This window comes from Ictidomys tridecemlineatus, chromosome 4, assembly GCF_052094955.1.
Source record: "Ictidomys tridecemlineatus isolate mIctTri1 chromosome 4, mIctTri1.hap1, whole genome shotgun sequence".
Classification (NCBI taxonomy): Eukaryota; Metazoa; Chordata; class Mammalia; order Rodentia; family Sciuridae; genus Ictidomys; species Ictidomys tridecemlineatus.
Genome location: NC_135480.1, coordinates 43,300,629 through 43,317,853, shown reverse-complemented (window position 1 = coordinate 43,317,853; position 17,225 = coordinate 43,300,629). Strand labels below are relative to the sequence as shown.

General features: G+C 41.0%; 1 protein-coding gene across 2 annotated transcripts; it reads right to left on the bottom strand.

The window, feature by feature from the left end:
• Window positions 1-291: 291 nt before the first annotated feature.
• On the bottom strand, window positions 292-16,841 carry E2f8 (E2F transcription factor 8). 2 transcript variants are annotated; one of them, XM_005335948.3, is made up of 13 exons: window positions 16,582-16,841; window positions 15,274-15,401; window positions 13,346-13,624; window positions 12,829-12,985; window positions 10,738-11,052; window positions 10,351-10,512; window positions 8,931-9,068; window positions 6,957-7,160; window positions 6,381-6,468; window positions 5,598-6,126; window positions 2,080-2,212; window positions 1,560-1,960; window positions 292-1,052 (listed from the first exon to the last, which is right to left on the bottom strand). In XM_005335948.3, the coding sequence occupies exons 2-13, from the start codon at window positions 15,286-15,288 to the stop codon at window positions 870-872; spliced, it is 2,604 nt and encodes an 867-aa protein (XP_005336005.1). In that variant the 5' UTR covers window positions 15,289-15,401; window positions 16,582-16,841; the 3' UTR covers window positions 292-869. The 2 variants fall into 2 exon arrangements, with proteins under 2 accessions (XP_005336005.1, XP_005336004.1); XM_005335947.3 differs by lacking the exon at window positions 16,582-16,841 and adding an exon at window positions 15,727-16,192.
• Window positions 16,842-17,225: the final 384 nt, after the last annotated feature.

Genomic DNA, 17,225 nt, shown 5'->3' with positions numbered 1-17,225 from the left:
ATAGGGGCTAGTCATGCCAGGCTAGGAAGTAGCCCAGCTTCCGCCTTTCATCTCTCATGTCCCTCAGCAGGGTGGGAAGGACATGGGACTTCGCAGGGTGTCCTTGGTCAAGCAACAGCCTCTCCAAAGCCAAGTTTACAATTTTAAACAATATTGAGGGTCACAGGAAGTGGGGAGAAATGCAGAAACTCTGAATATCAAGAGGAACCCAGAATTCTCCTTATCAAGAATCTGCCTCTTGGATATTTTTTTTCCCAACAGTGCCCTAGGTGGCCAAATAAAAATGTTAACTACATTTTAGAAAAGTTTTAATTTGAACAACTTATGATTAAAAATACATTTTATAAATAATTTTCCATAGACTTGATTGAGGATTGTTGCAAACTCTACAAAGACATACTGCAACAACAACGGATTAAAGGAATTACAAAAAATATTGCTATAGTCATCCTATGTAAAAATACAACATTATACATTACACAGCCTTGTCTTTGTGCAAAAAGTTTAAGAGAACGCTGTGTTAGGCATATTAAACATTTACTCAAAGGGAAGTAAACTTTAATACAGTTACTTTGCATAATAGTATAGGCACAACTGAAATAATGAATCTTCCCTACCCCAAGGTTAATATACCTTAGTTCAACATTTACTTTTATTTTATAGGACTGATGGCTGAACTTGGCATTATACAATTATATTTGGTTGTGTGTGCATGTATATATAAGTATGAAAACAGGTATCTGCTTTGACATTGAGGAAACCCCAATGTATTTACAGTATTTTCAGAGATTATGTTCTCAAAACAGTCTGTGTACATCTTCTCCATTAAATAACTCTTTAGAAAATTAAATTAAGCCAACATCTGTCAATTAGTGGACATCCTCTGTTGAGACTTCCAGTTTTCGCTGTGGGACAAAGAGGGCTCCAAAGGACATTTTATTAGCACCATCAAAATCTATGCAGGATGAGCTGGTTGGCTTGGTTGGTCCACCTGGGGTACGGAAGAAACTTTCGGCCACTAATTGTGACCCTTTGGGTGTCACAGGAATGGGCTGATTGAAAAGAGAGATGGAAAAAGGAGTTAAACACACAGAGATACATATGACCTGCAGATTTGGAAGATGGGCCTGGATGGATATGTCATATGTTGGGAAACCAGCATATTCTAAAATTGGCTAGGGAAGCCTGTTTAATATATTCTCAATAATTTTTGCTAAGGGAAGACAAATCTTACTGGGTTATCTCATGATAACCCTATAACATGGGTCTGGAAAGAAGGTAGGCTTTCAACTCTCATCCTCTCCCTCTCCAAAGAAAGAAAGCAAAAATAAATCTCCTATGATATAAATATATGGGACTTAATAGGTAACTGTGGTGCACGACTGTAATCCCAGGTACCCTAGAGGCCAAGTCAAGGGGATCAGAAATTCAAGGCCAGCTTGGGCAATTTAGTGAAATTCTATCTCAATATAAAATATACAAAGAACTGGGTATGTAGCTCAGTGATAGAGCACCCCTGGGTTGACTTTCCGTACTAAATTAAAGAGAAACACTCTCACCTGTTGTACCCCTGGCACAGCAACTGATTGTCCATTCTGTTGGCTCTGGCCTGGAACTGGTGAGTCATAGATGGTGGTCCTTCCTTGCTGACAACCTGCATTTTCTGGTATGACACTAACTGATTCTATCCTTGGGGACACAGGAATGGTACTGGTTCCAGGCCCAGGGCTGGCAGACACCTGCATACTGGGGGAGATGAGTCCCAGGTGCTGCAAGGTGAAGTTCATAATGGCTGAGCTTGGGTTCTGGATGGGAATGGGGTGGGTTGAAGCGAGAGCCGGGCTGTTCCCAACAGGAACAGCTGCCACAGAAGTTGGTGAGACCATTAGCTTCAAAGGTGTGACATGAAAAGAGGGAAAATTAACAGCAGAGAGTTCCGAGGTTGTCACTGGAATAACACCTGGGGGAAAAACAGGGGAAGATATCTTAGAAGCACAGGCATTTGAGAAGTTTACAAGGCATAAGTGAACTTGAACTTGAGACTGGTTCAAGTTTGACTAGTCATTTGCCTACACTCACCTGCGATCGGGGAGCTGTAGATCCTGTGGTTCGGGGAAAGTGCACCTGAGTTTTCTTTACTAGACAAAATGGACTCTGCCCCCAGGGATGAGCACTGGGTGAGGGGGATTAGGTATCCTGATGGAAACAGGGTCTAGAAAACAAAGAGGAAGGGTTTAGTCTTACACAAATCCTATAGGAAGAAAAGGGCCATGTGACTCTTCCAGGTTAATATCTATCGGTAGTTGTTTTTCTCATCAAATCAAGCCTCATGTGGTTTGTTCCTAGAGGACAGTATCCTCCCACCTTTCCAGTGCTTGTCCTGAATAATGTAGAGCCTCTGTTTCTTTTTCTTCTTCCTTCCTTCCTTCTTTCTTTCTTTCTTTTTCTTTCTTTCTTTCTTTATTTTTGCAGTGCTGGGGATTAAGCCCAAGGATTAAACTAGGAATGAGTTCTACCACTTAACTACATCTTTAACCCTTTAAAATTTTTTTTGTTTTGAGAAAGGGTCTTGGTAAGTTGCCCAGGCTTGCCTTGAACTTGTGATCCTCTTGCCTTTGCTTAGCAAGTAGCTTGAGATGACAGGTGCAGAGCACGGCACCCAGCATCTGTTTCTTGAATGCCATCTGAGCCTGCTTAGGGGTAGGACTCACATAACACACCACACTGACATCCTAACACCTGCCATCAGGGTTGTTGCTATGATGTGGTGCTGTCAGGACCCAGTTTAATGCAGGTAAACACCACATATGGCACTGCTGGGCCATTACCTGATTGTTCTTAAATTATGTAGAACCATTTCCCAAAGAATATTCTGAGGAACCCTAGTTCCTGGGGACCCAAACAGGCATTACTTGGTTCATGGTCAAATATGTTTGGGAAATACTTAATTAAACAAAGAGAGTTTTCAAGAAACTTTAATGATAGCATGCATTATTAATCTCTAAGTGGGGTATACTGCATGTAGCATTTCCCAGACTATTTGGCAATTAAGTTTTTGGTAAGCTGTTAAGGGACTAATAGTCAAAGAAAACATTTTAAGCAATGTTAAGTCAGAGAAAGGAGTGGCCAAATTATGGTCTATGACCATATCCAACCCTCTTGTTTTTGTAAAGAAAGTTTAATTGGAATACAGCCATGTCAATTCATTTGTCTATTGTCTTTATGGCTGCCCTCCTGCTATAGTGGCAGAATTGAGTAGGTGCAACAGAGACCATATGTCCCCAAACCAAAATGTATTGTCAGGCCCTTTACAGAAAGTTTGCTGACCCCTGATTTAGAACAAAGGAACTGTGTGAGTATAGAGTTTTTTCTGGTACTTCTTTGCAGTATTGCTTACTCTGATGATGCCAAGTAGCCTTATATAACATGTAAACTAAAGCACACCAGTTGAAAAATGACAGATGAAAACGAAATCAGATTAATTTCATATTAAAGGCCCAAATGTCATTGACCAAAAGCTTCAGGTCAATAATACTCCAAATAGAAAAGGCCCCTGTTTCAGGGTGCATCTACCTCCCACTCTGCCTGTTAGATCGCTCTACCTCACCGAACACAGAGTCTCCATGGGTGGCTGAACTGCCTGAAAAGTCTGCTTCAGCCTCACTGTGCTCCATGCTGACGAAAGCTAAAAAACAGCTCTTACAAGGAGGGGCTGTCTTTTGTCTTCCTTCAGACCTTTCTTCTCTATGTTGTCAAAACAACAGACCACACTTTGATCTGGCTCTTAATAGATTTTTTTCCTGGGGAACCAGTGAATTCAAAAATCTACAAAGCTGAAAGTATATCACAAGATTTAAAATTTTGTTTCTTAGATGCTTGGTAGTGCTCAAAATCATTACTAATTGATTGGTACCTTAAGCTGCAGAAAAAAAAAATAAAAAAAATTCAGGGCTGGGGATTGAGCCCAGACTCACACATGCAAGATAAGTCCTCTATCATGATACCACACCCTCAGCCCTAGAGAATTCTTAAGGGGTAGAGCTAGGTCTTTTACACATAACTGCTGTTACATATTTCCATTTGAACCGCATCTCTTCTAGCCACAGCCTCCCTCTCACCCCTCTTCCTATCACCTCTGCTTCATCTTTTCTCCTTCTGATCATTCACTAATACATCTGTCCTTATTTGCATACTGTCTTCATCTACCCCCACAACTGCAGATTCTCAGTGAATGTTTGTTGAACAAATGAACACATGAATTTCTCGTTTTCTTCTGTTCAGTCCATGCTAAAAAGGAATGGTTCAAAATGAAGTCCCAGAGATGAAACAAAAAGAAGCAGGGGACCTACACACTGAAAACATTAATCCTGAATAACTCAGGGAGCAACGGGAGCCCAACATTAAATCATACCCATTGGCCCAGAGAGATTATGGACCTCCCAGAAAATTGAATCAAGGCGGCCTTGTGATTTTCCCCTAGTATGCACATTAAAAGCAAAACGATAATGTGTGAGATAATAGGTGTTTTGAATGGTTTCCACGAAGCCATCCTCAGGGAAGATTTGACAAACTCTAAAGCTTCCTTAATAACAATAGTTACAGATAATGCCCTTCAGCTGATACGATGTCTTAAAAGAATCACAAACCCCTTTATGAATATCATCATGTAATAAATTCATTTAATCCCACAAAAACTGTAATATGGCCACAGGGCAAATACTTAGGAGCTACCACCACCAAAGGCAGGTGCTGGGTTAGATTTGATCCAGAGCATTTTCTACGCAGTAGGTGAGCAGGAAAATTGGTGGAATAAATTCTTTATAGGTGAAGAAAAATAAGACGTAGAGAAGTAAAATAACTTGAATTAACAGCAGGAGCAAAATGAAAGATTAACTTTAATGGTATTTATTTGATGATAATGTCTTTCATATATAAATGTCCTATGAGGGGATAATGAGACAATAGTAGGTAATACTAATACCTCTGATGCCTGGCATGTGGGTAGGCATCCAATAAATATTAATTCTTTCCTGTACTAATCTCCACCCAGGAAAAAAGTATCTAGAATGTCAATACCTGTAGAAAGCAATGCATCTAATGTACCTACAATTTGTCAAGATCAGCTTGACTTTTCTATTTATACAAAATAGAAAAGGTGGTTTAAATTTGAGGTAGAGTAACATTATTCTAGATTCCAGTTGAATGATATCAAACAAATATTTGGAAATGACTCAGAAAGCAGGAGTTAGAAGAACCCTAGGCACCCATCCGTTCAGGGTTATGTCTGCTTGTAAATTATTTATGACCTTCATGACAGGTGTTTGCATTCCAGTGTGTGATGGAGAAATGGACTTAAGGACAACCACCTGTGGTGCTTTAAAAAGAGAGTAAGTAAATCCTTCCTCCAAAAGTTAAAAATGGACCTGCCGTCATCCCAGTCAGGGGCTTAACTGTCTGGGGCCTCATTTGAATTATGGGATGCTCAAGAATAGTTCCCTATCTTCTGAAAGACTGCTCTTTGCTCTGATGAATTTCACAAGCCACCAAATTCTTCTCAGTCCCTCACATTTTAAAGCACAATTGGAGGTTGTACTTACTGTGGAGACATTTTCAAGTCCTTTTAGGTCCTCTTTAAATTTTTTTTTGGAACCATTGTCCTCAAGCAGGCTAGCCCTTTTTGAGCCCTTTTCTCCAATCGCCTCCCTGTTTCGGTTCTTTGTCCCTTGTCTGTCTGGTGCTGGCAGCAAGCTTCCAGGTCTGGAGGAGGCACTGGACTTTGTGGCATCTTTGGTGGGCTCACTGGTGGCATCTGTGGAGTCTTTTGATCCAGTAGCTTTAGAGCAGTGGATGGGACAGACTGTTGGGCTCTGCCCTTGGGGTGGCGTCATGGTTTGGGCTTGGGTGGGCTGCAAGTAGATGGCATAGGACGGGCCTGAAGGGGCCTGAGGTAGGATTACAGGCACTGCTTGTGACAATGGGCTAGGAATTAGGGGAACCACTCCCAGGGGCTGGATGAGGGATGGTGTCGTCAGCTCCAGCTCAGCATTCGTTGGGGTGTCCAGAGGGGTCCCTGTTTTGCTGTGTGCAGATCTTGCTAGCTGTACTTTCACTGTCTTTCTGGGTTCACTAAAAGATAAGATTTAAAACATGACACAATGGAAATACATTTTTAATCCTAAATGTCCTATGATTTTGAGCCTGAGGTTGAAGCCACAATTCTATGAAACTGGTCATATTTCCTGTAATGACTGAGTAGGAGATATGGAAATGATTATCTTTCCATTTTCTAAGGTGAGTGACTATTCTCACATAAAGTAAGCAATTCTATTAATGCAATGCAAAAATAATCCATCCTGTTCCTAAAGAGTATTGCAACCTACCTTGATTGCTCTTCTAACTGCATTTTGCAAATAGCCGCAAGCTGAGCCATTTTACTCGGGAAGGATGTAGAATTCTGAGAACTCTCAGCTGGTGAAACAGAAAGGAGGAGAAGGTGAGTAAATCTAAAGAATAAATGTTCAGGCAGATGAAACCTCACTGAAGTCAAAGGAACATGCCCTTGCCCCAATATTGCATGGCAGCTAAACAATAAGCACAGGGTACCAGGAATTTAACCCAACGGTGCTTTACCACTGAGCCACATCCCCAGCCTTTTTTATTTTGTCAGTTTTGAGACAGGGTCTTGCTAAATTGCTTAGGGCCTAAAGTGCTGAGGCTGGCCTCAAACTTGCAATCCTCCTGCTTCACTGAGATTACAGGCATTTACCACTGCACCTGGCTACAAATTACTTTTTATTCATGAATTCATATATAAATTAGGCTTATGAGTTAGAGGAGTTGGACATATGGATATTGAAACAATTCTTTTAACACTTATTGCAAGGATCTAGTAAGCTAAAAGCAATCAGATAAAAAGGAATTCTTCTATCGTAGTCCTGACATTATGGAAAACATACCTTTGTTGGTCTTGATAGGGCTACTGGGAGCAGAATTTATCTTTCTCCGATCATTCTCTATACTCTTCACCAGTTTGATAAGAGATGGGTGTCGAGTAAAGTTTGGTTTCCCGCGTGTGGAAAAGAGGTTTTTGGCACAGTTCTCTTTTGCAGACCGCCTTACCTCCGAATCAGAGGTGGCAAAAGGAATGACTGGACTGGAGCCTGAAATGGAGAAGTTCAGTGTATTAAAGTACAGGTGGTTTGGCTTTTTTGTGGTATGAAATAAAGGTGGCAACAGTTATAGAATACAGACAATGTGCTACTATTCCATAATGTATCAATGAATTTATACCTTACAGCCCTCCCTCAATGTCCCAGGGCATTTTTTCCTGAATCCCTCTCAGACACCAAAATTTATGGATGCTCAAGTCCTTTACATAAAATGCCATAGTATTTGCATATAATCTATGCACATCCTTCTGGATATTTTTAATCATCTATAGATTACTTATCCAATACAATATAAATGCTATATAAATATTTGTTATACTATATAACTATATTTGGTGCAGTAATTTGGTATGAATTTCCTATATTGTTTGGGAGATAATGATAAAGAAACCATCTGCACATGTTCAGTACAGACAAAAAATTATTTTTGAATATTTTTGATCCATAATTGGCTGAATCCCTGGATGTGGAAACTGTAGATACTGAGACTGTACCTTACAACAAGTGGTGTGCTAGAATATAATCATTATTGATTTTTATGTTTTTAGTGCATGAAAAAATTGTGTGTCTTATAATGAGTGGTGTATTAGAGTTCATGAAATACAGTGATCCTCACATGAGGTCCAGGAGGCAGGTATTTCTAGGGAAATGCATCCCTGTCAGAGATCGGAGCACAGACACACAAATTTTAACCCACGACTCCAGGTCTCTCAGCTGGCATTGACTCTCCTGGTCAGTGTGGCCCCAGAGCCTTTATTCCAAATTCTTGCACCAAAAGACCTCTCCTTGAGATCACAGCCTGCAAAGGCAAAGTCATTTCACAGGGAGGAAAGTGAGTCTTAGAGAAGTAACTTGCCTGAAGTCGCACAGCTATTGAGTGGCAGAGCTGGGACTACAACCTAGGTCTCCCTCTCCTCTCATGGCCCATGTTCCTGCTATTTTCCAGTGGTTCTGGGATGTGAGGGTGATTTGGCTGTGACATTTGTCACCCCATTCATCACCAGGTTTGATTAAGCTGATCTGGTGGCTAGGTGGGTGACTCTTCCTCCCTCACTGCTCCGTGTACATCCCTTTTGAAGCTTGGTCAAAGAGGGCAACCTTCCCTAACAGAGAACGGTTCTTTAGTCAAGGGCATATGAGTAGCTGTACTTCCCTGCTAGAACTTCAAAGGTTTCAAGGTCCAGCAGTTTTGGATGAGGATCTTTGGTAGAATCTAAAATGTGAGGTCAGCCTCACAGAGTTGAAAGGAGAACTATTTTCTACGTTGAAATCAGAATACATTAATTTCATATTTTTTTTTTAAACTTTTTTTTTTTTAGTTGTAGTTGGACACAATACCCTTATTTATTTTTATATGGTGCTGAGGATGGAACCCAGCGCCTTGCACATGTTAGGCAAGTGCTCTACTGCTGAGCTATAACCCCAGCCCCTACTTTCATATTCTTGATGTACAAGTTTTGTTGTGGTCACTGAGCAAACATATACAGCAGTAGTACTGTATGTTCTGTGGTGCCTTAAATTTATCAAATCTTTTCACACACAAATTCTACTTCCTGTACACAGGGTGGGAGGGTGGTTATAGACCTCAGGTTGCTGATGAAACCAGTAGCCAACTTTCTATACTAGCACTCATTTTTGTTTTGTTTAACCATTTATTTATGAGCTTTTTCATGTGGGGTGTGGGTAGGAAGGGGAAGGGAGAATCTATCCAGATGAGCATTAATTCAAAAAAGAAGCAAAGAATGAAAGAAAAGTACATACCACTGGTATTTGGACTGATTTCTGGGCCTGTCCATTTAAAAGCTGGTTTTCGACCTCTTTCCTCTGTAACATGAACTTTCTTGATAAGATCCAGGCTACTCAGAACGTTAGCTATATCATACAACCTCCTAATTTTTGCTAGGAAAAAAAAAAAAGCATATATGCAGCTTAATAGAATAATGAAAGATCAAAGGATTTTGCTTCCTAAGAAATTCATGTATATTTTAAGAGCTATCCCAACCATCAATGTCAGATAGAAACATCTAACTCCTTTTAAGTTATTCTAGTGATATTGCTTTAATTAAAACAAAAGAGTAGTTTTGAATATTTAAAAGACAGTTACTGCTGGCCCTGAATTTTGAAATGACAACAGTACAAGTTGCAAAAGGAAAAATAACTTGATGAGATCACCCTACTTATGAAAAAAATCAGCAATCCTCGAAAACTTCTAAAGAGAAGAATTTTATGAACAAATGGAAATATAGCATCAGTGTGTTGTTTTGCTTTTCTACATGTGATGGTTTATAATAAGATTTATTTAATATCATAAACGTGGAAAATTCTGTACCCAACAAAATTTGTAATTTTTTAGGTCATCCTTATATGTAAAGACAGATTTGTTAATTCTACAAATCTCATGTACTTTAAAGAGTTTTGCTACAAAACTATTCTCTGTTCCCTTCCATCTTGATAGTATAAAAAATTATAAATCAATTCTCCTTCATAGTCATGCCAGAAGGTTCTGAATTTCCTGGAGATTCAGCAAATTACACATCTGCAGTCCCTGGAATAGCTTCCAAAACTGTGACTAACCAGTCAAATAGAGAGCTGAATACCATCAGGTGACTCAGAAAAAGCAGGCAACCCATCAGTAGTATCAGTATGCTTTCTCAAGCTGTAGGCCTCCCAAGTCAATTTGCCAGCATTATCACCTTTATTCTCTATGTAATTTGATCTTTATACAGTATCAATCCTGAATATACTGACAGCAGGTAATCTGACTAAGATCCTTCTTTCAAATGCCATCCGTACTGCACGTCACTTCAGGGGACAATTTTCTAAACTAAATATACCCTTGTAATTCAGCATCAGTGGAAAGAGCAGAGATCTAGGGTCTGATCCTACTTTACAAATTATTGCTCATTTAGACCTCAGACAGTACAAATTCTACTTATGTAAAATAGGGACAATGTTATAGTATCAGATGAAGCAAGAGTGTCAGACAAATAAGAATAGTTAAACTATATATATATCTTTGAATCCTACAGTTTAGCTAAAGCAGTACCATCACAGATCCTGGGGAGAAGTGAAAATTTTGAAGCATAACTAGACATGTATATGCCCAATACATTTGGAAATCAATTGGTAACTCAGACTGTATGGATAGGTCCAAAATTCCCTGGTAGTCAATGACACTTACTTTTAAACTTGCTTTTATCCAAATCTTCCACATGGTCCTCCCCAATTAAAATCTTGGCAGCAATTTCTAGGCTTACTATCTGAGGCGTTGACACCAGAAACAGCATCACAAATTTCTGGCTCATCACTCTTAAGGACTTGTCTTTGCGGCTGTTTACAGAAGCTTTGGAGAAGGATGAGGATTAGAGAATTAAAATTCATGAAGGGACAAGTGACTTCTAAAGTAGCAAGGCTAAAAATACCACCACCTGATCTTCCAGCTGACAACTGCAGTATTTTAACATTCAAAGCTGCAGTAGCTAATTTAGAGCAATGTTCTCTCTGGGGTCTCTTCTTGAGACCTACGAAAAGTACCGTGCAGCCTGGGCTTTTCAGTACCATTTCTTACCTGCCCGAAATTCCACTCCAGGGAGCTCGACAAAACACATGTCTGGGTGTCCATTTTGGCCAGTGTTTGATTTGATGATATGATCCTCTATACTGTAACTCTTGATAAAGTCAAACTCTTGTTCATATTCTTTCTTTTTGATCATCATAATCTGCTCCGCGTACTTATTCTCTTCCCCGACACTCTTTAGAGTCCCTAGAGTTTTGTTGAGATTATGTCGCCCATGCCACGTGTACCTGTTTTTGGCGAGGCGACTCACCATGTGCAAACTCTCTAGTACATTCACGATATCGTAAATTCGTCGACGCTCAACATCTACAAAGAATGCACAATTGTATGTTATTAGGATTATACTTTTATAATGTGTTTAGAATTTAAGAATCATTTATTCTATATATTTTTGTCAGAAGGTTCTGGATAATGTGATTTTAATTTTTGGAGACACATACAATTAACAAACAGTGCGAAGGTGAGAAAGTCATGTCCCTGCTCTCGAAGGGCACAAATAAGTTAATATAAATTAGGAAAGCAACAACTATTGAGGGCCTAAAATGTGCCATACAGCTCCAGGAAATTTTTGTCCTAACCTGTGAGGTAGGTTTTATTATCTGTACTTTAATGATGAGGATCAAACCAGTTAAGTAATTCCCTCCAAAGAACAGCCAGGAAATGGCAAAACTAAGTTTCTAATATTCTAGATCCCACACCTTCTAACCCATTAATTCTACCACCCTACACACACACACACACACACACACACATACATACACACACACACAGCCTGTTTATAACCATAATGTGATAGGTACAAAGCATTGAGATTTCAGAAAAGTGCAGAAACCATGATGTGGTTTTTAAAAAATCCACATAAAAAAACTGAAAAGTATATTCCTTTTTGGGTCTAATTTTGCCTACATTCCAGCTATCATATGAGTAATTCTTTGACTCTCATAATTCTAGTTAACTTGAGTTATAAGTATTCTACAATGTTAGGATTCTCTTTGTTCTGGAAATTTACTTTTAATATTGATTTAAGTTTAAATATTGGATGAAATCTAGTCTTTCAGGGAAAGTGCTTAAAATTCTATTTCAAAAAGGCTGCCCCCTAGTGGCCTTTCTTGATCCTTGGACCTGCAGGATAAGTCCACTGGGCCTGAGGGCCTCAGTCCTGAGCTGTTCCTTCTGCCTGGAATCCCTTCTCCCAGATGTTCTCAAAGCTCTTTGTCTGGCATCTTTCAAGTCCTGACTCAGATGCCACCTTCTCAATTAGCCTGACCCGACCACTTAATTCAAAATTGCAAAGCACACCCCCACAACTCCTGGTCCTCTTACCCTGTCCTAGAATGCAGGTTTCTCACAGAAGGGATTTTGCCCTTTTTTGGTCACTGATGTATCTCAAGCTCCTTCGACGTTGCCTGGCACATACTAGCTGATCAATAGCTGTCTGCTGAATTAAAGAGCACGTACTACCCAGCTAGACATATTCATTAATACATGAAATGTGATATTTATAAACATGTATTAGAAGAGCAAAATTTTCTTTATGGAGTGATAGAATAGGATATCTCTTCAAGTTTTAGATTAAGATATTTATATAACTCCAAAGAGATCCCATATTTGCCACAGACCCTTTTTTATCTCTAACTAGCTTTAGGTCTATGAAGAGTAGAGCAAAAGGGTGTTTAACACAGTAACTCTTGGAAACACAAAATACTCTGAAAACTCATCAGTCCTCAGACTAATGGTGGTTGAGTGGCAGCGCTTATACAAACCCTGGTCCCACTCACAGGAGCTGGCCTTTACTGTTAACTGTGAAGACATCTAACCTTCAAGGACAGGGCCAAGATGAAAGTTCAGAGTTGTATCTGCTTTTGAAACAGATTCAGAGACAACCTACCTGCTTCTAAGATTCACTGAAATTAGAAACTATTCACCTTTATTCCTTAATTAAGAGGACTTTGGGAGACTTACAATTTCCCTGTTGCCTTATTTGTGTCCATTACAAACACTGTCTATGTAACCATGCATTTGCAGGAGTTAAATCCATGAAATTAATTATTAACCATTTCAGTAAACTCTTTGCATACTTACTAAGTTCTTCTGCTACTTCATCAAGACAGATGTCATTATTTACAGCAGGGTTGGGATAGTCAGGATATCGTGCTAAGAACTTATGACACAACAATCCTAAACTTTTCTCTTTTCGACTTGGTTGGGATTTCTCATATTCATCTCCAGATAAGTGTTCCTATGAAAGGAAAAGGTAAATAACATCTCATTCTGAAATAATGTTTGACAGATTTATTAAGGGCATCTGTGTTTGATGACTAACACCACTTATCTACATGCTTAGCTTGGACAGCTGCGAAGTTTGAGATGGAAGAAAAAGTGGGGTGGGGAAGGGGGACCCAGTAGAATACTTGGCAAATCTGAAAGGGAAGCCTGAAATAAAAATCACTCAAAGGTTCACAATTCCCAGTGGTTGATGGGGTTCAAACCTTTCTGATGCTCTGAAATTTATTATGAAGAGCCTGAGGATAGTGATCTTCATATTTTCAACCAACCCCCCCATTAATCCCCAGTCTCTACTGGTCCTCTGAAAACCTACATGTAAACAGTCTTTGGCCTCAGGTAATCCATTTCTGTTGTCAAACAATCCCCTTCTCTGATCTCTGTCCCGGATCTCAGGGCTCACAGCACTGATGAGCATTTTCAGATTGGCTGTTGGTGTCCATGGCTCTCCCTGGGAGACTTCCTTGGGCTTGGTGGGCGTGGTTAAAGGGCCAAAGTCAGGCTGGATCTCAGCCAGTGCTATATTCACCTTTGTGGATTCTTTGAGGGGTGTTTTCATCAGTCCCCTTTTATGTGGCTCAAAAAAGAGATTTTCCTGGTTCAAAAGAAGTAAATAGTTAAATCCATTGTAGAATAAGATTTATCAGATGGCTTTTGACTCTAAAAATCATACAATGAATAGAATATTGCTAAGGAAAAAAAATCTAATGAAATCAAAGTTGATTAAGGAGTATATTACAATGATCATTTCACACCTACTGCCTGTTCTAATAAATTTTCCACTTTCAAGTTTGCAAAAAGCATGGATTCAAATGCTTTCATCTTATGTTCCAAGAATAAAAAAAAAAAGAAACTTGATTAGGACTTATAACTTTTTAACTCCATTTTGAAATAATTTTAGATTTAGAGAAGAGGTGCAAAGGTAGTTTAGAGAGTTCCCATATATCTCTACTCATCTTTCCCTAACAGACCTGTTAATTTTAAATAATAATCTCAAACAGTATTATAAGTAAGCCTCCACGGCAGAAACCATTTTCCAGCTAGTATAATGGCTACACTGGGTGCTGCATGATGATTAAACAAAACTGACATGGAAGAGAGCCAAGCAGACAGAGGTGAGAGATAGCATATAGTCAGAAATCCAGAGAATCTGCAAAATCCAGAGTGCCTAAATGCAGGTCTTCTAACCAGAAAAATTTAGCTCTTGTGAATATCCACCCTTTACAGATGAAGAAAATGTGGCTTGTTCACAAATAAAGAGTAATAGAGACTGTGTTCCTTCCACTTTCAGACACCAGGTACTTTATACATTGCTCCTAGCTGTATCTATTTTAAAGAAAATACTTGAAATGGCAATATATGAAAGAACAGGGAGAACTACTAACTCCTCACTAAACTTTGGGAACACGGAAGGTACTGTTGTTACATGTCTAAGACGCCTAAGGATTTATTAAGTGCTTTCTCATATGTATTTTCACTGAATCTTGCATTCCTATTTAGCAGAAGAGGACACAAGGCTGAAGGAGGTTACACAGCACAGGAATCTGGACCTTCTCACTCCATGTATGGTGTTCCCACATGGCGGTTAGTATGATGGATCTAGGCAGGGACTCCTTGCCAGCATGTGCACTCATGAGGTACTGACCTACAGATGGAGTTTTGCTAAAGACTACTGCTCTTTGCTTCACACTGCCAAGAACAATATTAATTCTCTTATTTAACATTTAAAGCTTTTAGTAAAGTTTCAGTTCACCTTTTTAACCTATCAGTAGCTAGACACCAGCAGGATACTCCTGTTGACAATTCCTCTGTAATTTTTCCAAAATATTTACTCATGGACAGAATTTGGAGTCCTAATAGTTAAAGAAGCTGACAATTAATAAAAAATTATCTCAAAAACAAATCCAATATCAAATTATGTCAAATATCCTTTCTGAATTCCAATTGCTTAAGAATCCTCAGAAATATCATAATGTACTAACAAATTTTATTGTATTCTTAAAAATACCTTTTCTCTTTGTAACTTCCATAAAACCATTAAAATAGAAAGATTACTTTAACCATGGGCAATCCTATCCTTCTTCAAAACTTAAAATTTTCCTTCCTTCTGGGTTTTTGCAAAAGCTAACTAACCAAAAAGGGTTGATGTCAATAAGGCAGAAGAGAATGAAAAATTAAACAGTTCAGTCATGATGATAATGCAAATTTAAAACTGCAACAGTGAATGCCAAAGCTACAAAGTACCTTCTCGTTCTCCATTCGGCTAATTTTTCATTCATTTAGTGTTTCTTTTAAAATGAAAAATCTGTAGTTCCTTCCCAAATCCTGATGGTTCCAGTAGTCCAATCAATTCTATTAAATTTTTTAATATCCTTAAAGAAAAAAAGGAAATAGAAAAAAAAATTAGAGAAAATATGCACCGGTAGATTTGCTAAAAATTCCTTCACCTTCAGGGACACAAGAGGCCACCGAAACAAAGACTAACAAAAAATGACAAACTGGATTTATATTTTATTCTTGATCTCCAGAAGAGATAGCCCCACCATGGGGTAGACAGACAACTCCAACATCAATAGATTTCTTCGTAAAAACCATCTTCTGTCATGAGCTTTCAAGTAACCCACAAAATTCCCAGTGACAGCTCTTTGCCATCTTTAGAGAAGGAGTTCACTAGCAAGTTCACTAGCAAGCACCCACCTGTCCACAGATCAGGGCTCCGGACTGAGCATAGGAGCCCAGGTTCCGGCTGAGCACACAGGACCCCAAGTTTCTGGACACGAATCTGCATCTAGATGCCCGAATTTCTCTCCTTGCACATATGTGCACATGCTCAGCAGTAGTCTTGGGGCGCTGCGATATGGAACTTCCAAATTCAGTACCTAAGCTCTAAGGTTACTGCTGGGCATTTAAAGAGCGCCTTCTGGTTAAGACTCTTTTTCCTTTTTAATAGACTTCCTTAAAGATGCAGAGTTCTATGTATTCGCTATTCGGGTGGCTGGTTCACACCACGATGCTCAACTCCATTGAGGAAGGCTGCCTTTGCTCAAACAACCAGGTACGGTCATCCAGCCCGCCACCCGCTCCGCGCGCAGAGTACTTCCCCCTCCTGCAGACCAACAGCACCTCCCCTGGAGGCCGCCCCGCTCGCCGCCAGCCCGACAGTTCCCGGACCGCATCCTCCTGGTTTCCAGAGCAACGATTCCCGTCCAATCGGAGGGACAGCTGCGGGCCTACGATTGGTTGACGGTCCCAGGGGCGGGGCCGGACCTTCCGCCTTCGATTTAAAAATTTGGCGCGGAAAGCCGGACCGTGGCCGGCACCGCCCCTTAGCTGCGCGGGGCTTGAGCGCGGGCAAACCCGCGCCCGGAACCACGGCATCCCAGCCCCTCCCCCTCGCTCGCCCCCGCCCCTCTGCGCGGGAGCTCAGCTCCTCCCTCCACGGCCCCCGGAGGAGCGGGAGGCGGGAAACGGCCGCCGCCGCCACCGCCGCCCGCCGAAGCCCGCTCCGGGTGCTGGCAGGCCTGGCGCCGTGTCCCTTTGCGTCCCGCTGACCTGTCAGTCCACCTCACAATTGGAGTCGGCAGGGGCTGAGCGGGGACTCCTCCGCACCCTTTCCCCGCCCAGGCCCGGGAGTCCGCGTGTCTGGCGGTCTGTCAGTCTTTCCGCCGCTCCGAGGTGGGTGCCGGAGGGAAACGCCTGGACCAGGACTGGCGGGTCGGCGGGCGGGCAGAGAGAGTGTGACCGTCCTGGAGCAGTCAAACCCCGGATTTGAAATTAACCCGCTCCCGGCGCGAGCCGATCCCGCGGGCTGGGAGGGCCGCTCCCCTCCCCCACGCCCGCTCTTCCCGGCCCCGGGCCCCGCGCGCCAATCCGAGCCTCTCCACACCAGCCGCCTGCGAATCAGGGTGCAGGTACCGCCCTTTAGTCCTGCCTCCACGAAGAGTTGGGGGAAAAGTTCTGCAACTTTTTTTTTTTCTTTTTTTGCGTACACCCCTTACCCTTACTAAAGTTGGTGAATGAAATTTGGCCTGCCCAGGATTCGCGGGCTGAGAATAGGGCACTGTGATCCCCAAATTGGAGATATCTTACCCACCGCCCAGCCTGGGTCTGCTTACCTGCCCTCCGGAGCTCGTCGGGATCATTCACCCTTTAGTACCAAGCATGCATTATTGGGCTGCCCAGCATCTATTCCACAA